This window comes from Nycticebus coucang, chromosome 21 (genome assembly GCF_027406575.1).
Source record: "Nycticebus coucang isolate mNycCou1 chromosome 21, mNycCou1.pri, whole genome shotgun sequence".
Classification (NCBI taxonomy): Eukaryota; Metazoa; Chordata; class Mammalia; order Primates; family Lorisidae; genus Nycticebus; species Nycticebus coucang.
The window spans coordinates 43,500,453-43,523,837 of NC_069800.1; the positions used below are offsets into that span (position 1 = coordinate 43,500,453).

Consider the following 23,385-nt stretch of genomic DNA (forward strand, 5'->3'; position numbering starts at 1 on the left):
AGAATGCTATGGCGTTACAGCTCACAGCAACCTCCAACTCTTGGGCTTAAGTGATTCTCTTGCCTCAGCCTCTCAAGTAGCTGGGACTATAGGCACCTACCTCATGTCCGGCAATTTTTTGTTGCCGGGTTCAAACCCACCACCCTCGGTGTACATGGCTGGCACCATAACCACTGTGCTACTGGGGCCGAGACTAAATTTTTGTTTTTGTTTTTGACCAGGGCTGGATTTGAACCCACCATCTCCGGCACATAGGGTCGGCGCCCTACTCCTTTGAGCCACAGGCGCCGCCTGACTAAACTTTTCAACTTAATTTTAATGGCTATATAAAATTGTATCATAAGCAGCATCTAAGCCTTTCTTTTTTTTTTTTTTCCTCAGAGTTACTTATAAGCCTTACTTTCAATTGACAACGTACTGCCCTCATTTGTGGTTTTTCAGGTACTATAAGTACAAAGCAAGGCCCTATCTTAAGAGGACAAAACTGACAGGAAAGCTGACGTAAAGTACCTGGTCATTTAACACAGTAGTTAACATCAGTGTCTCAAAGGTACTGAATCTGGTTGTAAATACTTACTGCAAATCTGCTAAGGATGTAAGCTCCAGCTCCCACTCCAATCCCAATAATGCTTTTCAGACTGTGAATGGGACATAACAACACAGTCAACTTCATTTGGAGGCAGCATTATACAGTGGAAAGAATATAACACCGACTCTGACATTTACTAGACATGACAATTTGGGCAAGTTTTTCTTGGTAACTTTCTGACACTCAGTTCCCTACCTATAAAACAAGGAAGGATACCACCACCTATTTTCAAGTTGGTTTTAAGGGCTAAAGGAAATACGACTGAAACCTGGAAATCATCCTTGACTGCCCACTGTCCTACCACTCAGTATCTAGCCTATCAGCAAGTTTACCTCTAGAATGTTTCCATCTACTTCAGTCCATCCCCCGACTGCATCCAATACCATGCTATCATTATGTCTTACCTGGACTACTGTTAATAGTTTAACTGTTCTTCATGCCTTTTTTTTTTTTTTTTGAGACAGAGTCTCAGCTGTCACCCTGGGTAAATTGCTGTGGCGTCATAGCTCATAGCAACCTCAAACTCTTGGGCTTAAGCAATTCTCTTGCCTCAGCCTCCCAAGTAGCTGGGACTACAGGTGCCCACCACAACGCCTGGCTACGTTTTTTGTTGCAGTTGTCATTGTTTTAGCTGGCTCAAGCCAGGTTTGAACTTACTAGCCTGGGTGTATGTGGCTGATGCCCTACCCACTGAGCTATGAGCGCCACCATTCTTTCTGCTTTTTGTCTTTTACTCTTCTCCAAACCATTCTCTCCACAGTAAGAGTAACTTCTTCTGGTCCTTGTCTATTTTTGAATTTCACTCCCCGCCCTTCTTCCATTTGGTTATCTGATGCAGGGCTTTAGGACATATTCTTTCTGTCTAGAATCTCTTGCCCTACCTCTCTGTCTAGGTGTCTCTTTTTTGTCTTCCAGGTCTCAGCCTAGGTGATCTCACCCATTCTCTAATTAGCCTTATTTATGGAGATCCTGCCCTTATTCTCTATCACAACACCCCCACTAACTTTTTCATAGCACTTTACTGTGACTGTTCGCTTACTTGTTACTCCACTAAACTCTAGGAGAACAGTGACTTTCCTGTTTTGCTCACCTTCACATCCTATGGAACAGACATTATAGAATTGAGTATAGAAAGTCAGTAAAAAAATGTGTGAAAGGGCTGGGTGCAGTGGCTCAAGCCTATAACCCTAGCACTTTAGGAGGCTCAGGTGGGTGGACTGATTGAGGTCAGGAGTTTGAGACCAGCCTGAGCAGGAGTGAGACCCCAACTCCTCTAAAAAATAAAAAAACTAACTGGGTGTTGTGGCAGTCACCTCCCAAATACTGGTGAGGCTGAGGCAGGAGGATCACTTGAGCCCAAGAGTTTGAGATTACTGTGAGCTATGATGTCACCGCGCTCTACCCAGGGCAACCAAGACTCTCTAAGAAAACAACAACAACAAAAAAAACCAACTGTGCGAAAGACTGCAGAATGAACCTACCTTAAGTGGGTAAGGACAGAAGGCAGCATTTCAGCAAGCTCATCCATTGTGGGATACTGGTACCTGAAATCCAGAAGAGTATCTCCTAAGTTAGAAAGTACTCATAATTCCTACTCACTACAACGGCTGGAAAAGTACAGGAGTCTTAGATAAAACCATTCCCTTGTATCAAAAGCTCAAAGGAGGTAATGTGAAAACAACTGTATCATGTTGTGTAACTCTCTATGACTGACATGCTAAGAAGAAAGCAAAACAATCTATATGTTTCTATATCCTAAAGAGCAATCTCTGGGACCAGAGGAAGCCATGTAACAAAAATTGGTAATACAGATCTCTCTCAGGGTATTTCTAACCCCCTAAAATTCACTTCATTTGGGGTCTAGGCTCGATAAATTTCCAGCATTAAGAGTCAACTCAGGTGCAGCGCCTGTGGCTCAGTGAGTAGGGTCTGGCTCCAAATACCAAGGGTGACAGGTTTGAACCCGGATCCAGCCAAACTGCAACAAAAATAGCCGAGTGTTGTGGTGGGTGCCTGTAGTCCCAGCTATTTAGGAGGCTGAGGCAAGAGAATCGCCTAAGCCCAAGAGCTGGAGGTTGCGGTGAGCTGTGACACCACAGTACTTTACTGAGGGTGACAAAGTAAGACTCTGTCTCTAAAAAAATAAAATTAAAAAAAAAAAAAAAAAAGAGTCAACTCAAGAGGGTAGGCATGGTGGCTCATGTCTGTAATCCTACCACCTATCCGAGGCGGGTGGATTGCTTGAGCTCATGAGTTTGAGATCAACCTGAGAAAAAGCGAGAGCCTGTCTCTATTAAAAATAGAAAAACTGAGACAAGAGGATCACTTGAACCCAAGAGTTGGAGGTTGCTGTTAGCTATGATGCTACAGTACTCTACCCAGGGCGACGGCTTGAGACTGTCTCAAAAAAAAAAAAAAAAAAAGAGTCAAATCAGGAAGTGGCTCTTTGTCTATAGCCTATAATTAGGCACTAAACACAAATGTAAACAAAGCTTTACTGGGCCTAGGCTCATAATTAGAAATCTTGAGCATGAATGCTTATTTGTTTCACTCAGGCATGGGATAACACGGCTATTTTATTGTTTTTGGATTTGGTTCATGACATGAACCATCTGATCCTAAATTGGTCAGATAAGCTCAGGAACAGACCCAAGGCAGGAATCCAAGAAAAGAAGCATTTAGAGATTATAGAATAAGAGACAGAAGGAATCCTAAGACAGCTGCCTGTGTATGAGGCAGGATCTACTTTACATCTGACAGGGAAAGCGCCTTGCCTTTGCTTGAACACTTTCAGGGAGACAGTGATCTTGAACCGTTTGCACGTGCACACACACGAAGGGACGGGAACCAACTCTTGTTGGATATAAACTCAAAGGCTAATCTGCATTTGAGAGGCAGAACAACTTGGACACAGCACAGATTCTGGACCCAAACTGCCTGGTTCAAATTTTAACTCTGCTACTTACTTGTTACGTAATCTTAGCCAAGTTACTTAATTTTTCTGTGCCTCACTTTTTTTACTTATAAAATGGGAATAACAGGGTGGCGCCTTAGTCGGTAAGGCGCCGGCCCCATATACCAAGGGTGGCGGGTTCAAACCCGGCCTCGGCTGAACTGCAACCAAAAAATAGCCGGGCATTGTGGCGGGCGCCTGTAGTCCCAGCTACTCGGGAGGCTGAGGCAAGAGAATCGCTTAAGCCCAGGAGTTGGAGGTTGCTGTGAGCTGTATGATGCCATGGCACTCTACCGAGGGCCATAAAGTGAAACTCTGTCTCTACAAAAAAAAAAAAAAAATGGGAATAATAATATCCTAGAGCAGTGAAGATTAAATGAAATAATAAAAGTAAAGCATTTAAAGTAGTGTCAAACACTGAGTACTATGTAAGTGTTAGTTAGCTATTGTTCATCTATAATGGTTTATCTCACAGCAGTCACTGGCGAAAAGCAGTTCTGGAGATGAGTAAAAGGACAGGGGAAGAATTAGCCTTGCAGTGTGTGCTCTCACTCTTCCTCATGAAGTCCTCTGGATAAGCACACAGTCCAGGGTTCACAGGAAGGGAGCCTGTGACTCTGCCATGCAAAGCAGGCTTGGGATGAAGCTGAGAATGCCAATGCCAGTCAGACTGCACCTCTATCTGCCAGGATAGCCTCTCAGAATAAATGGTTACACAGACATTCAAATTTCTATCACTGGGAAAAAAAAAAAGAGAGAGAGAGAGAAAACCCATAAATTAAGGATGGCAAGATGTTCCCAGGGATGCTCAGAGGGATCTGAGTTTGGGCCTAGGTATTTGGGAGTTCTAGAGAGGGACATAAAAATAACAGATTTCAGGTAGATGAGAAAGGAAACGGATAAAAGAACGTAAGGGCAGCTCCTGTGGCTCAGTGGGTGGGGCACTGGCCCCATGTACCGAGGGTGGTGGGTTCAAACCCAGCCCCGGCCAAACTGCAACAACAAAAAAATAGCCAGGTGTGGTAGGCGCCTGTAGTCCCAGCTGCTTGGGAGGCTGAGACAAGAGAATCGCTTAAGCCTAAGAGCTGGAGGTTGCTGTGAGCTGTGTGACGCCACGGCACTCTACCCAGGGCGATAAAGTGAGACTCTGTCTCTACAAAAAAAAAAAAAAAAAAGACAGTAAGAAGTGAGTATTCCAGACACGTATGCTTTGTGATTATAGGAAAGCACATTCACACTATGGACAACCATTCCTGGATATGGGAAAATATGCAGTTCCCCCAGTGGACTACAAATAACAGTCCTCTCAGCCCAAGGAGAGAGAATATGAGGTCAATACAGTTGATGTATAACTATAGGCTGTGATAAAATCAAGTGGGAGGAAAGCACACACTGCTTCTTCCACTGGAGCTGGGTCATTGGTCTTCTCTGTGTGTGTCTCCCTGGAGGTCTTACGTGTCTTACCCTGTTGGGAAAGGGGGGGCACCTTCCTGCTGGCCTGGGGCATCCACATGACAGACAGCAAAGTGCTGGGTGATCTCTTGCATATCCTCAAAGTTAAAGAACGCATTGAAACAGGATTTATCTACAAGAGTAAAAACACCTGTAAGTCACGGGCCCCCCATTTCTCTCCAGTTTTCTACTACACAGTCAATGCCGTATCATATTCTTCATTCACTTCCTTTTAATCACCATTTCACTAAAGGGATTCAAGTTGCCCTAAAGAGCCATACTGAGATATACTTTCCTGATGTTCGTTGGTTTCTGGATGTTGCACAAAAATAATCTTACATCCATAATTGTTGTCATTTCTCATTATTATTTCTCTGTCCAGCAAAGAGACACTGACTAGACCCCAAGGGCCTGGTGAAAGTGAATGTCTTAGCTGCTTTTATTTTCCATATGGGAGTTTATGTTTTAGCACAACTGCTAGGAGGCATGATGGGGTTGCTGCTTCAATTTCTATGCTGTTAGTACAAATGCTTAAATCACTTCCCATACCAAGGCTATATAAAAGCTTTAGCACTGAACTATAGTCTCAAATGCAGGCCACCTCTGAAAGCCAGCCAGTGTTAAAGAAAACTAGTGAAGGGCGGCGCCTGTGGCTCAGTGAGCAGGGCGCCGGCCCCATATACCGAGGGTGGCGGGTTCAAGCCCAGCCCCGGCCAAACTGCAACCAAAAAATAGCCGGGCATTGTGGTGGGTGCCTGTAGTCCCAGCTGCTCGGGAGGCTGAGGCAAGAGAATCGCGTAAGCCCAAGAGTTGGAGGTTGCTGTGAGCCGTGTGACGCCACGGCACTCTACCCGAGGGCGGTACAGTGAGACTCTGTCTCTACAAAAAAAAAAAAAAAAGAAAACTAGTGAATACAGACTCCGTGTGCCTGTGGCTAGAGCCAGAATCTTACCCTACCATTTAGAAAACTCTACTTAAAGTCACTGATAACAGGCTGTAGCAAGAATAGTTTTACTAATTGACTGAAAAGCTTACAACAAAAGTTCAAACTCCGGATTTTCTAACTTGAATTATGAAAAAGCCAAAATACAGACTCATAAAAAACTGATTCCAGTTTTGCTTTCCTAATAAGTTCACTGTATAATCTTTAGTCCATAATTCCAGTATCCCCCAAAATACATTCCCCTGCACACTTCCTAGGAACTTTAACTCTGCCATTAACAAATGTAGTTATGAGGAGAAAAGGTTATGACAGAGAGGGACAGCTCTTTTCTATTAGAATACTGTTATTCATTTTTTTTTTTTTTAATATATGAAGATTAAGCTGGACTTGGTGGCTCACACCTGTAATCCCAGTACTCTGGGAGGTTGAGGCAGGTAGATTGCTTGAGCTCAGGAGTTAAGACCAGCTTAAGCAAGAGCAACATCCTCATCTTTAAAAAAAAAACAATAGCTGGGTGTTGTGGCAGGTGACTGTAAATCCCAGATACTTGAGAGGCTGCAGCAAGAGGATCTTGTGAACCTAAGAGTTTGAGGATGTTGTTAGCTATGACGCCAGAGCACTCCACCAAGGGCGACAAAGTGAGACTCTGCCTCCAAAAATAAAGAAAGAAAGATTAAATATGATAAAAAAGGGAAGGTATAAAATCAAATACATACGGTTGAGGCCAATGTCATGATATGTCAGTATAACTGGTCTGTTTCCCTTTGGTAAGCCTCTTATTGTGACGTGGACCATACCATGAGTTGTTTCTACATCATGTTCCTGTAAAATGAAAATGTAAAGTTCTGAGCAAAAGCAGAATGCATTTTCCAGGTTGCCAAAGTTTCACAACACCCACTTCACCACCATTTCCCACTAAGTGGGGTAGAATGTTAATAAAATATAAGGCTATCAGAGAGATGCTGTATTATACATAATATTCCTACTTTCTAATCCTTCCAGATAAGTGAATAGGGAGAAAAGCACACCTTATCATCCCCAAAGCTCACTTAAAGAGTCCAAGAAGCCAGACATCTGTTGAAAATATATTCGCAAATGGGTATGGAAATGAGATCAGTAAGTTGGGTTAAGGAGCCAGTTAAGACTTGGGGAAGAGACTGGGCATGGTGGCTCACGCCTATAATCCTAGCACTCTGGGAGGCCGAGGTGGGTAAATTGCCTGAGCTCACAAGTTTGAGACCAGCCTGAGCAAGTGCGAGACTTCGTCTCTAAAACTAGCCAGGCGTTGTGGCGGGCACCACAGTCCCAGCTTCTCGGGAGGCTGATGCAAGAGAACTGCTTGCAAGAGTTTGAGGTTGCTGTGAGCTGTGACACTACAGCACTATACTGAGGGCAACAAAGTGAGGCTTCAGAGCTTATAAAAATGTTGTATAGGGAGGCGCCTGTGGCTCAGTGGGTAGGTTGCCGGCCCCATATACCAAAGGTAGCGGGTTCAAACCCAGCCCTGGCCAGACTGTAACAAAAAAAAATAGCCGGGCATTGTGGGGGATGCCTGTAGTCCTAGCTACTCAGGAGGCTGAGGCAAGAGAATCACCTAAGCCCAGGAGTTGGAGGTTGCTGTGAGCTATGTGACACCACGGCACTCTACCGAGGGTGATAAAGTGAGACTCTGCTCTTCTTTCCTGATTGCTGCCTTTCTGCATCAACCATTACAGGAGTGGCTTTTGGCTGCCATGTTTATAGCTATAACCCTATAGCCACAGCTTATTGGAGTCAGGTAGGCATCTGGCCCATCCTTCCTGAGTAATTTGTAATTGGAACTAAGAGACTCCATCCTAAGCTTAGTGGTTCTCTTAAAAACAGAAGATTGGAACTTTGTTTATTTTTTAAAATTGAGACAGAGTCTCACTTTGTTGCCCTCTGTAGAGTACCGTTGCGTTGCGTCATAGCAACCTCCAACTCTTGGGCTCAAGAGATTCTCTTGCCTCAGCCTCCCTAGTAGCTGGGACTACAGGCGCCCACCACAATGCCCAGCTACTTTTTTTGTTTGTTTGTTTAGCAGGTCTGGGCCAAGTTTGAACCCACCAGCCCCATGCATGTGGCCGGCGCCCTAACCAGTGAGTCACAGGTACCCAGCCATAAGGTTGGAACTTTCAGTAGACATTTCCACTACTCTAACTCCTGGTTCTAGTTATGTGTGTGCTTTTAGATTCTAGATGGGTATCTGTGGATATCCATGGATTGCCTGGGTTTGTTCTCTACACCCCAGAGGATCCTAACCAAGGCAATGAGTAAAGTTTAGATATAGTCAGTGTAGAGCTCAGGAACTGAATAAGCCCAAACAGGATGCAATCAGAGCTGCTTGGAGTGGCTATAGCACTAAGAGTAATTAGTGGGCAAGAAAGGAACTTCAAAAAAGTTAACCGAGGTTTACTCTAATCTTCTTCAACTTTTATATTTCTCAAAAATAAAAAATTACCATGCCTAGCTTAGTGAATTTCTACTGATGAAGTCTGTACCTATCTCGTAAAGTCTTATATTAGATAAGATCAACTCTGTCCAAAGGAATCCCAACTAAGGCAAAAGGCTTTTAACTTAATTTCCTACCTAATAATGAACCTCATCAGTTTTGGTTTCTTCTTGGATGTGGGACTCAGAAGACAATCTGAGGTTAATTGGACATCAGTATATCTCAAATCACAGGCCCCCAGTGGGAGCAGTTAGATATCTATTAAATCAAACAACGCATGACTCAATATTTCTGTTATCCCCTATTATTACTACCACCCATTCAGGCTAATTCAAAGGCTTAAAAAGGGGAAAAAAGGAAGATTCAGAATCAGGGACTATGGACCCGGTGCTTGTAGCTCAAGTGGCTAAGGCGCCAGCCACATACACTAGAGCCGGTGGGTTTGAATCCAGCCCGGTCCTCCCAAACAGCAATGACAACTACAACCAAAAAAAAATAATAATAAATAAAAAATAGCTGGGCATTGTGGCGGGCTCCTGTAGTCCCAGCTACTTGGAAGGCTGAGGCAAAAGAATCACTTAAGCCCAAGAGTTGAAGGTTGCTGTGAGCTGTGATGCCACAGCACTCTACCTAGGGCGACAGCTTGAGGCTTTGTCAAACAAACAAACAAACAAACAAAAAAAGAATCAGGGACTGTGAACTAGCTATAGAATAAAGTATAAGGTTTGGATAGGAGGAATATAAAATAAATCTCTAATACTGTATAAATGTTTCCCTTGCAAGTACAGTAATGTCAGACTTATTTACTGAGATAATAAATACCCCGACCCCTAAGCTTCATTCATTAAACGTCTATTTACTAGAACACCTATTACATGTCAGACCATTCAGTTTTAACCCCTGGACTGAGCTCTGAGAATAAAATAGTAAACCAGAGAAATGTGATCCCAGCCTTAACAGAGATTATGCTCTAAATAGGGAGGCAGACCAACTCAAAATAATGGCTTGTGATAAGTGCTATGAAAGAAATAAATAGGGTGCTATCCTAGAAAATTAAGAAGAAATACATTAACAGCCAGGAAAGTACAAATTAAATTCGATGAGATACTATTTCATACACACCAGAATGGCAAATATTTAAAGACAGATAGGCTGGGCACGGTGGCTCATGGGTGTAATCTTATTACTCTGGGAGGCTGAGGTGGGTGGATTTTCCTGAGCTCACAGTTTCGAGACAAGCCTAAGCAAGAGCAAGACCTTCATCTCTAAAAATAGCCAAACACTGTGGCCGGCACATGTTAGTCCCACCTACTCAGGAGGCTGAGGCAAGAGAATCACTTGAACCTAAGCTGTAAGCTATGACACCAGGGCACTCAATTGAGGGTGACAAAGTGAGACTCTGTCCCAAAATAAATAAATAAATAAATAAAGACAGATAATACCAAGTGTTGGCCAAGATGTAGAAAAATAAGAACTCGGGCGGCGCCTGTGGCTCAAGGAGTAGGGCGCCGGTCCCATATGCCGGAGGTGGCAGGTTCAAACCCAGCCCCAGCCAAAAAAAAAAAACCAAAAAAAAAAAAAAAAAAAAAAAAGAAAAATAAGAACTCACATATTAGCTGGTAGGCATGCAAACTGAACACCTACCCTGGAGAAAAATGTGGTAACTTCTGGTAAAGTTAAGAGGTTCCTATCCTAGATCAATTTTACTTTTAGGCATGGTCTAAAGAAATTATCAAACACAGTCACACACACACACACAAAAAGACATTTACATAGACATATAGTTGTTGTGGGAGCTATGGGTGCCTCTCCCATAGTCGAAAATCTTGGCTCAAGGCTCTGAGCCTGTAGCACAGTGGTTACAGTGCCAATCATATACACGCCCCAGCCAGCTAAACAACTGCAACAACAACAACAAAAAAATAGCGGGGCATTGTGGCAGGTGCCTGTGGTCCCAGCTACTTGGGAGGCAGAGGCAAGAGAATTGCTTGAGCCCAGGAGTTGGAGGTTGCTGTGAGCTGTGATGCCACCACACTCTACCCAGGGCGACAGCTTGAGTCTCTGTCTCCAAAAAAACAAAAACAAACAAACGAAAAAAACCTGTTCAGGCAAATATCCTTTTTCTTCAATGATTTTCTTAATGGGAACTCATCTGCTGCCTCTTGGTTGTTAGAAATGGCTTCTCCTGCTACCTTAGCATTTTTAAAGCTAACTCACCTAAAATTATCAAATCAGCCTTTGCTGGCATTAAATTCTCCAGCTATAGATCCTTCACCTTCCTTTTTTTTTTGCAGTTTTTGGCCAGGGTTGGGTTGAACCCTCTGGTATATGGGGCCGGCGCCCTACTCCTTTGAGCCACAGGCGCCACCCACACCTTACTTTTTCTTGAATTATATCATAACCTATAGGTATGCCTTTCTTTTTCTTTTCTTTTTTTTTTTCAAAGACAGAGTTTCACTCTATTGCCCTTGGTAGAGTGGCATCACACAGCTCACAGCAACCTCTAACTCCTAGGCTCAGGCGATTGATTCTCTTGCCTTAGCCTCCCGAGCAGCTGGGACTACAGGCGTCTGCTATAAGGCCTGGCTATTTTTTTTGTTACAACTTGGCCTGGGCCGGGTCTAAACCTGCCACCTTCGGTATATGGGGCTGGCGCCCTACTCACTGAGCCACGGGTGCTGCCCTGAGGTATGCCTTTCTTATAGTAATCCTGAACCCACATAAAATCTGTATTTTCAATATCAAATAAAAAGTATTTTGAAAAAAGTTCAGAGTTTTCACACCTGCCAGCATAACCATAGTGACAACTTGACGAATTTCTTTTTCTTTTTTAAACAATGATCCTTACATTGGATTCATTATCTTGAGATGGTGGGCAACCACAGCTGTAGACTTTATTTTTACAGGACATATCATGAAATTCAACTTTTTCTTGGAACGTCATGACCTTTCTCTGTTTCTTGGGAGTGCTTCCAGCATTACTAGTGGCACTTATTATTATTATTTTTTAATCCCCAGAGACAGGATCTTGTTCTGTTGCCTAGGCTGGAGTGTACCAATGAGACAACTATAGCTTACTGTAACCTCAAACTCTTGGGCTGAAATGATTGTTGTGCCTCAGCCTAGTGGCACTTTGTATGGGTCCCATGATATTCAAGGGTTGTGGTACTGTGCTGAACATGATGAAAAATATGCAAGAACCTCAAGACATCACTTTAACCATTATACACAATTTAGTGGAGGGATGGACTGCTCACACAGAGATGATGAGTGTCACTGGCAGTTTAAGCACATAGTCATAACATTTGAGCTCACCCAATAGCAAAAGGAGGTGGATATAAAATTATTACAGTAGTACAATATATGCTATCATTAACTTTATGCAGTTAAGATTTAATACTGCATCTTTATGTTTGTTTTCATTTCCCTGGACTATGGTGCCATGTGTTTATGTGCGCCAGTTTTGGCTTTTTATAATAAAAATCTGTATATTTGGCTTGGCTCCTGTGGCTCAAGCGGCTAAGGCGCCAGCCACATACACTGGAACTGGAGGGTTCGAATCCATTCTGGGCCTGCCAAACAACAATGACGGCTGCAACCAAAAAATAGCTGGGCGTTGTGGTGGGTGCCTGTGGTCCCAGCTACTTGGGAGGCGGAAGCAGGAGAATCGCTTGAGCCCAGGAGTTGGAGGTTGCTGTGAGCTGTGTGAGGCCACGGCACTCTACCGAGGGCCATAAAGTGAGACTCTGTCTCTACAAAAAAAATAAAATAAAATAAAAATCTGTATATTTTATGGTAGTAAATGATACAACAGACTACAATACATGTATTTTATGTAACTGTGACATAGCTTTTTAAATTTTTTTGCTATTCTGGGTGGTGCCTGTGGCTCAGTCAGTAGGGCGCCGGCCCCATATGCCAAGGGTGGCGGGTTCAAACCCGGCCCCGGCCAAACTGCAACCAAAAAATAGCCGAGCGTTGTGGTGGGCACCTGTAGTCCCAGCTACTTGGGAGGCTGAGGCAAGAGAATCGCTTAAGCCCAGGAGTTGGAGGTTGCTGTGAGCTGTGTGATACCATGGCACTCTACCGAGGGCCATAAAGTGAAACTCTGTCTCTACAAAAAAATAAAAAAAATTTTTTTTGCTATTCCTAGGTTATGAGGTTTATCTGCAAGTTTTTTCATTCTGTTAGAAATCTCCAAGATTTTTTCCAACATGCTTATTGAAAAAAAAAAAACACAAAAAAGTTGACCCTTGCAGTTCACATGTGTTGTTCAAGGGTCAAACATATATTGCAACCTTCTTTATAATATAAAAAATTAGAAACATTCAAATATTCATAAATCCATAAATGGATTATGATTTATTCATCTAATGAAATACAGATAAAAATGATGAGGTAAAGGGCAGCGCCTGTGGCTCAAAGGGGTGCCGGAGGTGACCCCGCCCTGGCCAAAAACTGCCAAAAAAGAAAAAAAAAAATGATGAGGTAGAACTTAGTACACGGACAAAATCTTGAAAAACCAATGCCACATAAAAGACTATGAGGCAGAAGGATGTATATACAATATACTACTTATGTCAATTTTTAAAAAAGCAATACTATAGATCACATATATTTACATATATATTTAAAGTAGAAAAAATTGAGGGGAAAGGAATGTACACTATTTGTAGGGCTTTGTTTCCTTCTGGCAGGAGATGGTTAACGAAAGAGAACTGAAAGAGGCTTTGAGGGCAGAGCCTGTGGCTCAGTGAGTAGGGCACCGGCCCCATATACTGAGGGTGGCGGGTTCAAACCCAGCTCTGGGAGGGAGGGGGGTGGGGCCTTGGTGTGTGCCACACTTTATGGGGGCAAGACATGATTGCAAGAGGGACTTTACCTAACAATTGCAATCAGTGTAACCTGGCTTATTGTACCCTCAATGAATCCCCAACAATAAAAAAAACAAAAAAAAAAACCCAGCCCTGGCCAAACTGCAACAAAAAATAGGCGGGCGTTGTGGTGGGTGCCTGTAGTCCCAGCTACTTAGGAGGCTGAGGCAAGAGAATCACCTAAGCCCAGGAACTGGAGGTTGCTGTGAGCTGTGATGCCATAGCACTCTATGGAGGGCAATAAAGTGAGACTCTGTCTCTACAAAAAAAGGAAAAAAAGGCTGGGCATTGTGGTGGGCGCCTGTAGTCCCAGCTACTCGGGAAACTGAGGCAAGAGAATCGCCTAAGCCCAGGAGCTGGAGGTTGCTGTGAGCTGTGATGCTATGGCACTCTACGGAAGGCAATAAATTGAGACTCTGTCTCTACAAAAAAAAAAAAAAGAGGCTTTGATATCTCTCATGTATTGTATTGTTTCTTGAAACAAAGAAAGAATGAAGAGAGAGGGAGAAGACTGTGTCTATCACAGAGTGACACTATGTACACTAGAGATAAACCGTACACTAGAGATAAACCCAAGAATCCAACAATTTGTCACCTTGATAATCTAGTTGCTGTAGCCTGCCTTCTGTCATATCTAAACCTTCAGTAGAGTCCTGCTTAAATATTCCAGCTTGGCCTCAACTGTGAACTGAGAATTGAAAACACCCAGTTTGCACTTTGGCCCTAAGTGCAGTAGGACCTCTGCAAAGCCAGGAAGGTAAACTGATGGTGATTAGTGAGGCATGGTGGGGGGATAATGAATTGTTAGGGAAGGTCAGAAGGATAACAAAAAGAGAAACAGAGTAAATACAGATGAGGGAACAGAACAAAGTCACTGCTTTGTTATAATCTGGATAAAATTCAGAGTTAAATTGGCTCCTTAGAAAATCAGAACTTTTTAGTGAGCTCTCAGGCTCTACCACCCCATAATATGCCCTCAAATCACACAACACTGGAAGCATCAAAGGTAAAGAGTTCTAGGTCCTATTTGTTGTCCTATTGGAACAGCCCTTGGTTGTCATTATCTCATGAAATTCTTCATTTTCAAAGTATGTGAATATAAATGTTCTTAGAATAAAGAACGAAAAGGAGACACTCACATTTATTGGGACTTGCACACACATCTCTTGTGACCCTGTAAATGAATAGCTTGAAATAGACTCCATCTGGAAATGAGCGTTCAGAGACCCTGGCTACAGGGATAATTCAATGGCCAGGCCACTGCCGAGAGTGACGTGTTGCTGCCACCTTTCTGCTTCAGTCAACTATCATCTGTTCTTTCTCTGGTTACCTCATCCCCTACTTCAGCATTCTAGACAGTGTGACTACACAATGAGAGGTGTGCTCAAAGGGCAAAGCCCAAGGGAACACTGGATGGGCTGGGCACAGATCTCTCCCAGCACCTTCTGATTACTTGTCATCTCCAAGTCTACGTAATTCCTGAACATGACCCCTTTATTCTCCAGGCTTATAAAATAATATGAAATCATAAAGATCCTTGACATGCTTCTCTATTCTGGCCTGACTCTCCTACTTAATGAAAGATGTAGTTTTTTTTTTTTCCTCTGAGACAGAGTCTCACTCTCTCACCCTGGGTATCACAGCTCATAGCAACCTCAAACTCTTGGGTTTAGGCGATCCTTTTGCCTCAGACTCCCAAGGATCTGGGACTACAGGTGCCACAACACCTGGCTTTTTTTTTAAGAGATGAAGTCTCATTTGGCTCAGGCTGATCTTAGCTCAGGCAACTTACCACACACCTTGGCCTCCCAGAGTGCTAGGATTACAGGTGTGAGTCACTGCATCCTGCCAGAAAGATGTAGTCTTTTAATCAGAAAGTCTTTTTGTTGAGACAGTCTGTGTCACCCTCAGTAGAATGCCATGGCATCACAGCTCACAGCCACCTCAAACACTTGGGCTTAAGCGATTTTCTTGCTTCAGCCTCCCAAGTAGTTGAGACTATAGGCACCCACCACAATGCCCGGCTATTTTTGTTATTGTTGTTGTTGTTGTCACTGTTGTTTAGGAGGCCCAGGCAGGGTTTGAATCCACCAGCCCCGGTGCATATGGCTGGTGCTCTAATCACTGAGCTACGGGTGCCGAGCCAATCAGAAAGCCCTTTTTTTTTTTGAGACAAAGCCTCAAGCTGTTGCCCTGGGTAGAGTGCCATAGCATCACAGCTCACAGAAACCTCTAACTCCTGGGCTCAAGAGATTCTCCTGCCTCTGCCTCTCAAGTAGCTGGGACTACAGGCGCTCGCCACAATGCCTGGCTATTTTTTGGTTGCAGCCATCATTGTTGTTTGGTGGGCCCACGCTGGATTTGAACTCTCCAGCTCAGGTGTATGTGGCTAGCACCTTAGCTGCTTGAACTACAGGTGCTGAGCCAATCAGAAAGTCTTTTTAAGAATTTAGGATATTACATTATTTGACAATAATTAACTTTTACCTTTTTCTTGAGTCCTATCCTTTCAGCTAAATGTGCTGTCACTAGGATGACACAATCTAACTTGTATTTCTAAATTTACTAAATTATAATCATATTACGCCTGTTACTACTTCTTTCCCTCTCTGGCCAGTCTGAAATAGCTTAGGTACACACGTATGACAGAATACTCTAGGAAATATAAGCAGGCTACTGTATGGGCCTTAAGTGTAGTTTTTATTATCCTATGGGAATTTTTGGTGTAATATCCTTACTACTTTACCCCTGTGTAGAAGTATAAAGTTCATTTCTATAATCTCATTCAATCCCACAGTAAAAAAATCTGCCTTTACTAATCACTCAGCCTCCAACCTACCAGTGAATCACATCTTCCTTTTCATCGTTCTGTATTTTCCCTGATTCTAGCATTAACTAGCTTCCCTTCTCCCTCTTCCACCTTTCCGGATAGTTCAGTCCACACTTCCAGATGTCTCCTTCTCACAAATCATACCCTTCATTTGAAAACATCTTTTACAATTTGTCAACCTAAAATCTATCTTTTTCTCCTTTAAAGCCAACTCCAGTATCTTCTTCACATAGCTTTAGTTAACAATGAAAAAGACTGAATGATTCTTTAACTCACACACAACGGCCCAGAACACCTTTAGAACACAGATTCTCTAGGGAGAGTCCCTTCACTCCCTGGATTTTTCCCTTAGAGCTATTAGTAAACGCTTAACACTGAGGCTGCTAAGCTGAAAGAATGTGGGTTAGGGGCATTTGGCAGCTATCATACACGTTCTGTGACACAGATTGCCAGAGACATAAACTCTCTAGTGCAGTGGTTCTCAACCTTCCTAATGCCGCCAGATGTATTTTCATTGTTACAAAGGGGTTGCGACCCACAGGTTGAAAACTGCTGTTCTGTGACAGGAAAAAGGGAATTGAAATAAGAGATGGTAGGGAAAAGAACTTTAACATTTCAACAAGGTTCTTTTTATTTTCCCTTAAATAAAAATAAAGTCTCCTAAAATTAAATTGCCGCTACCCTACAAAAAAAAAAAAAAGATCCCACCCACACACAAAAAAAAGGGTAACAAAATCAACACAAAAGCTGGAGAGAAGGATCTCAACAGAGTGGTCAAGGAACAACGGCCAAAGACACCGGTGAGAAATAAAAAGCAAAAGGCAGAAGAGAAGAGAGATCAGCATAATTCCAGTTTTCCTGGGGTGGAGTGTGTATATAAAGGGAAATGGTGGGACAGGAGGCTGGAAGGTAGTCTAGGGCCAGATTCTAGGCAGACTTCAAGAGTAGGGGAGGAATATGAAGTTTAATTCAAGCTCTCTAACAGTTCATGAATGAAAACGACAGATTTCTCAGAGTATCTCTTTGTTGAAGAAATTTTCAGGATATTTATTTCACTTAATTTCTATTTTGTAAATAATGCCCAATCACCAAGTGATCTGTAGTTTAAAACAATTAGACCCCTTTGAAGAAGCAGTCAGAAATATATATTTGAGTTGTAAAAATCAAACCCTCACACAGTTGGGTTCTATAAATCAGTCCTCTAAAGAGCAACTGCAATTAAACAGCCAGCATAAAATTATTTGGCCCTTGGCCATGCCTGGATTATCACAGAAACAAGAACTCCATCCTTTATCAACATCTTCCATGGAAATAGCAGCTTTTCACTCTCCATTAACATTTATGGAGAGGCCAGATTCCATGGCTCACGCCTATAATCTCAACAGCCTGGGAGGCCAAGGCCAGAGGATTTTTTGAACTCAGGAGTTTGAGACCAGCCTGAGCAAATAAAGACCCTGTCTCTTCTAAAAAATAGAAAATTAGCCAGACATGGTGGAGTGCGCCTACAGTCTTAGCTATTCGGCAAGCTGAGGAAGGAGGATTGCCTGAGCCCAGGAGTTTGAGATTGCTATGAGCTAGGTTGCTATGAGCTAGGCCAGGGCACTCTAGTCCAGGTCACAGAGCAAGACTCTGTCTCAAAAAAAAAAAAGAAAAGAAAAGAAAGAAGAAAAAAATAGTGAGTACACCTCTGGTGGAAGTAGAAGGCAATTTGATAAGATATGCCAAGAGCCTTAAATACACTCAAAGAATCCAGCTAAGAAAATAGTCCAAAGTGCGAATAATATTTATGCACAGGCCAGGTGCAGGATTGCTTGAGCTCACAAGTTCGAGATCAGCCAGAGTAAGACCAAGACCCCATCTCTACTAAAAATAGAAAAACTGAGGCAAGAGGATCACTTGAGCCCAAGTTGGAGGTTGCTGTGAGCTATGATGCCAAAGCACTCTATCCAGGATGACAGCATGAGATTCTATCTCAAAAAATAAATAAATAAATAAATAAAATTAAAAAACATAATATTTATGCACAAAAATGTTCAGTATACTGAACATATACAGATATGTATATATATAAATATATGGATATGGATTGGTTTAAAGAGACATGGTTTAAAGAGACAGAGTCTTGGCTCAGCGCTTGTAGCACAGTGGTTATGATGCCAGCCACATATACTGAGGGTGGCGGGTTTGAACCCAGCACAGGCCAACTAAACAACGACAACTGCAACAAAAAATAGCCGGGTGTCTTGTTGGGTGCCTGTAGTCCCAGCTACTTGGGAGGCTGAAGCAAGAGAATAGCTTGAGCCCAAGAGTTTGAGGATGCTGTTAGCTGTGACACCACAGCACTCTACCAAGTGTGACAAAGTGAGACTCTGTCTCAAAAAAAGAGAGACAGAGTCTTGCTCTGTTGCCCAGGCTGGAGTGCAGTGGCAAGATCATAGCTAACTATAGTCTCAAACTCCTGGACTCATGTGATGCTCCTGCATGAGATTGTTTTCTAATATTAAGTCAGAAAAGGGACTACCAAATTATACACCTAATGTGACAGACACATAAATAAAAAAATGCATTTTTATAAAAATTAAAAATATATAGGGCCAGGCACAGTGGTTCACACCTACTCTTAGCCCTCTGAGAGGCTTAGGCAGGAAGACTATTTGAGCTCAGGCATTTGAGACCAGACTGAGTAAGAGCAAAACTCTGTCTCTTCTAAAAATAGAAAAATTATGTGGGGCATGTTTGGCCGGTAGTTCACACCTATAATCCTAGCACTCTGGGAGGCCGAGGTTGGTGGATTGCTTGAGCTCAGGAGTTAAGAGACCAACATGGAGCAAGAGTGAGACCTTGTCCCTACTAAAAATAGAAAAACTAGGCAGGCATGGTGGCAGTGCCTGTAGTCCTAGCTACTTGGGAGGCTATGGCAAGAGGCTCGCTTGAGTCCAGGAGTTTGAGGTTGTAGTGGGCTATGATGGCACCAATGCACTCCACTTGGTACATAATTCTCTGTGCTTTCTAAACATTCAACTATGAGCATGCACACTTCATTTTTCTTTCTTTTTTTCTTTTTGAGACAGAGTTTCACCTTGCTGCCCAGGCTACAGTGCACTGGTGTGATCACAGCACACTATAGCTTCCAACTCCTGGGCTCAAGTGATCCTCCTGATTCAGCCCGCCATGTAACTAGGAGTACAGGTGTGTGGCACCATGCCTGGCTAAATTTTTTATTTTCTGTAGAGTTAGGGTTGTGCTGTGTCACCCAAGCTGATCTTGAACTCCTGGTTTCAGCCGCTGAAAGTGTTGGGATTACAGGTGTGAGCCACCTCACCCAGTTCAGCATGCATTCTTTTGATAACTAGAATACAAAAGTGAAAACAGGTGGCTTGGCGCCCGTAGCTCAGTGAGTTGGGCACCAGCCACATACACAGAGGCTGGCAGGTTCAAGCCCGCTGGGGCCTGCTAAACAACAATGACAACTGCATCCAAAAAAAAAAAAAAAAGGCAGGTGTTGTGGCAGGTGCCTGTCCCAGCTACTTGTGAGGCTAAGCTCGAGAGTCTGAGTTTGCTGGATCGGTGCCCATAGCTCAGTGTGTAGGGCGCAAGCTGCATACACTAAAGTTGGGGGGTTTGAGCCCGGCCAGGGTCTGCTAAAACAACAATGACAACTGCAACCAAAAAAATACCCGAGCAAGGTGGCGGGTGCCTGTAGTCCCAGTTACTCAGCAGGTTGAGGCAAGAGAATTGCTTAAGCCCTAGAGTTTGAGGTTGCTGTGAGCTGTGTTGCCATAGCACTCTACCCAGGGCCACATAGTGAGTCCCTGTCTCAAAAAAGAAAAATAAATAAAAACAGGAAAGAAATATAATAAAATATGGTTATTTCTAGGTAGTAGGATTATAAGCCACCTTTATATATATGCTTTTCTTTCTTTCTATTTTTTTTTTTTTTTTTGAGACAGAGTCTCAAGGTGTTGCCCTGGGTAGAGTGCGTGGTGTCATAGCTGAGCCACAAAATATTGTTATTATTTTTTAAAAAGCATCGTATCATATACACAGAGAAGCTTCAGCATCTGTCCCACCTTTGGTTCCAGTCTTCTAAGTGGTCTCACAAGGAGAAGAGAATTAAGTAATACTGAAGTAAATAAATGGACAATAAGAAGCCTGCTGCCTCAACTGTTTTATTTGGCAATAGGGTATTTTCTCCTTTCTTATCTATTCCAAACACTTCATCTTGAATCATTCCTCTTCCTTCATTACTCTTATAACCATATTATAACTGCTGTTTGCCTCAGAGGAGCTATATAGCACTGATACCACTTAGGACACTATAACCCAAGAGAAACAGCATGCTTTTAATTACTGAAGGAGAAAAAGCACATTGTTGATTAGCAAAGAAAACAGAAGGAAAGAAGGCAATTTAGATTGAGCTAAGAGCTTGGTTGTCAGTACTAACATAAATTCCAGGGGATATCATCAAAGATTCCTTGAGGAAGCCCTGATTAAATTGACCCACACATCATAATTATGCTAGCAGATAACACCAATGCCAAGGCTGAATGCCTTTCCATCAGATGACAATACTGGCTTTAGATTTGTTCTTTGTTCTTAAGTATGGTTTTGGGGAAGACTTTAGGCAAGACGAGCCATTCTAGACACCTCTCATCCCAGTTTCTAACTCCTAGGTTTCCCATTAACCTGTTACTAGACTCCTGACCCAGCTGTAGTCTCCAGAACATCCCATAAACCTTGAACAAAGAGACAGACCAGAATAGAGGTACGATAGCATCCATGAATGAATGCTAGAAAGAGGAAAAAGGAAGTGTCCATGTTTTTTTCTTTGTTATAATCCAAAGTTCTGTACATTCAATACTAGTGACAATGACAAACATTTGGCACCACTCCATTCGTATCAGAACTGAAACTAAAAGTTATATTTTACAAGGCCAGAACATGTTACTTACTATATTAAAAATTTACCCATGGCTCAGCACCTGTAGCTCAGCGCCTAGAGTGCAAGCTACATACACCAGAGCTGGCTGGTTCGAATCCAGCCCGGGCCTGCCAAACAATGACAACTACAACCAAAAAAATAGCCGGGCACTGTGGCAGGCGCCTGCAATCCCAGCTACTTGGGAGGCTGAGGCAAGAGAATCACTTAAGCCCAGGAGTTGGAGGTTCCTGTGAGCTGTGATGCCACGACACTCTACCAAGGGCGACAGCTTGAGGCTCTGTCTCCAAAAAAAAAAATAGAACTTTTTATTTCAAGTAAAGGAGCCATCACCAATAGGGAATGACTATTAGACTATTCCTAAGAAATGAGGCTAATTTTGTTTTACATATAAAGTATCAAATAATTATATCAAGAGGTGTTTGGAACTTGGATTCAGAAATCTGAATCCTTCCAAGTTGAGCCTCTTCTGTCCTGCCAAGGAACCTCAGTTGTTTTGTTTTGAGGAAACAAGAGTTTAGCTCTGCCATCTAGGCTGGAGTATAGTGGCCTAATCACAGCTCACTATAACCTCCAACTCCTGGGCTTAAGCGATTTTCTTGCCTCAGAGTCCCAAGAGCTGGAACTACAAGTTCATGCCATGCCCAGCTAATTTTTTCTTTTCTTTTTTGTTTTGCAGTTTTTGGCTGGGGCCCGGTTTGAACCCACCACCTCTGGTATATGGATCTGGCGTCTATGCCTTGAGCCACAGGCTCTGTCCCCTAATTTTTTCTTTTTTAAATAGAGATAAGGTCTCGGTAAGTTGCCTAAGTTGGTCTCAAACTCTTAGCCTCAAGTAGTGCTCCTGCCTCAGCCTCCCAAAATGCTAGAATTACAAGTGTGAGCCACGGCATTTGGCCCATGAACCTCACCTTTAAGGACAACTCAACACCTTTCAACATTTCATCTTTGGACATGTACAGGGAGGAAAGAATAGGCAACAGATTCAGGGAGAATGGGGTTTCCCAGTCCCAACTACTCAATGGCAAGTTATGAAGCCTGAGTTTTAATTTCCTCACCTGTAAAACAGTGATAATAAAAACCACCTTGCAATATTGCACTACAAATTGAAGATAATGTATGATTAGTAGGTACCCTATAGTAGGTACCCAATAAATTATGATGATATAACTAATTTGACTATGAGATAGATATTAGCTCTTTCTTTTGATGTTAATGTTATAGAGATTCCTCTGTACTTAACACAAAATGCATATTTGAAAATAACTATTTACCTGTGGGTATAGAGATTGGCTGAAAACCAGACATACTAAAGTTGGTTTTCCAGCACCCTCCCTTCCGGATAGTACCCTATGGCATCTATCCCAGAGATTGGGTTGTCTAGGCTTTCAAAGTTCCCAATCCATGTACTCATTTTTTTCTCCCATTTCTTTCAAGACCAGTTAACAGATAAAGTAGGTAGAGTCACTGGTTATTTTCAAATTGGCATTAGAGCTACATGTAAAAGTAGACTAGGAAGAACAGTATCTTTTAGGAAAATACTTATGAGTTAGGCTGAATTTTGCATTTCCAAACATAAGGCCAAGAGGAACTTGCATTTTGTATTAATAACATTTGCCTTTTTCTTTTAGGAAAAGATTTTGCTATCAAGAAGTCTCTCCACTTCCAAACTGCCCCTCCCCTACCTTCTCTTCAGTGAGGTAACAACCCGCCATTTGCCACCTTTGACAATATCATTGAGGAAAAGGAGATCTTAATCACAAAGAGGTAGCTTGATTTAGTAACCTACAATCATAAAACAAGTACCTGGCAGGCAATTTTTGAACATGAATAACAAATCATTTCTAATGATCCAATGACCAAAAGAACATTAAGGAGTCATCATGAGCTACAGTAAGAGATCTACTTTGTCAAGACCATCACACAGGAAAGGAAGCATTGCAGAGTTCCTGTACAGAGCCTCCATGGTGCTGATACAGTCCTTACCTGACAGTCAAAGTCCTGGAAGTTTCGTGTACCATTCTGTCAACAGAAGGCAGAAAACACAGTCAGTTTCCCCATGTGGTTTCCCCAAATGTGCAGCAAATTCAGTTACACTGAAAGCAGTTCATGTGCAGCCTCTTGGTTAGCATAAAATTAAAATGGTTCCTGTAAGAAGGCTTTAGAGGCAGGGTGGGTTATAAACCCGAGTTGGTAAAGTAACTAAATTTTCAGAACTAAGATTATGTTTTTTTGGTAGGCTTACTGAGGAGCTAAAGGAAAGGAGCCTAGTTTCCCAGCAAGCTTGTAATTTCCTGTCTCTCTATCTAAGGAGAACAATGAGAACTTGTGGGAA

General features: G+C 42.6%; 2 protein-coding genes across 6 annotated transcripts in view; one reads left to right on the forward strand and one right to left on the reverse strand.

Annotated features, from left to right (window-relative positions):
- The window catches only part of MYL9 (myosin light chain 9), a 183,149-nt gene extending 165,438 nt beyond the window's left edge, over positions 1-17,711 (forward strand). Inside the window, exon 5 of the transcript XR_008376448.1 lies at positions 17,701-17,711. The gene's annotated coding sequence lies outside the window, so the exon portion shown is untranslated. The remainder of the gene's footprint in view (positions 1-17,700) is intronic.
- The window catches only part of NDRG3 (NDRG family member 3), a 93,079-nt gene that overhangs the window by 36,715 nt on the left and 32,979 nt on the right, over positions 1-23,385 (reverse strand). For all 5 annotated transcript variants that reach the window (XM_053573566.1, XM_053573569.1, XM_053573570.1 and 2 more), the window contains exons 3-7: positions 23,037-23,072; positions 6,654-6,759; positions 5,007-5,127; positions 2,071-2,133; positions 578-638 (exon numbers count right to left, since the gene is read on the reverse strand). In XM_053573566.1, the coding sequence (XP_053429541.1) occupies positions 578-638; positions 2,071-2,133; positions 5,007-5,127; positions 6,654-6,759; positions 23,037-23,072 (387 nt within the window). The remainder of the gene's footprint in view (positions 1-577; positions 639-2,070; positions 2,134-5,006; positions 5,128-6,653; positions 6,760-23,036; positions 23,073-23,385) is intronic.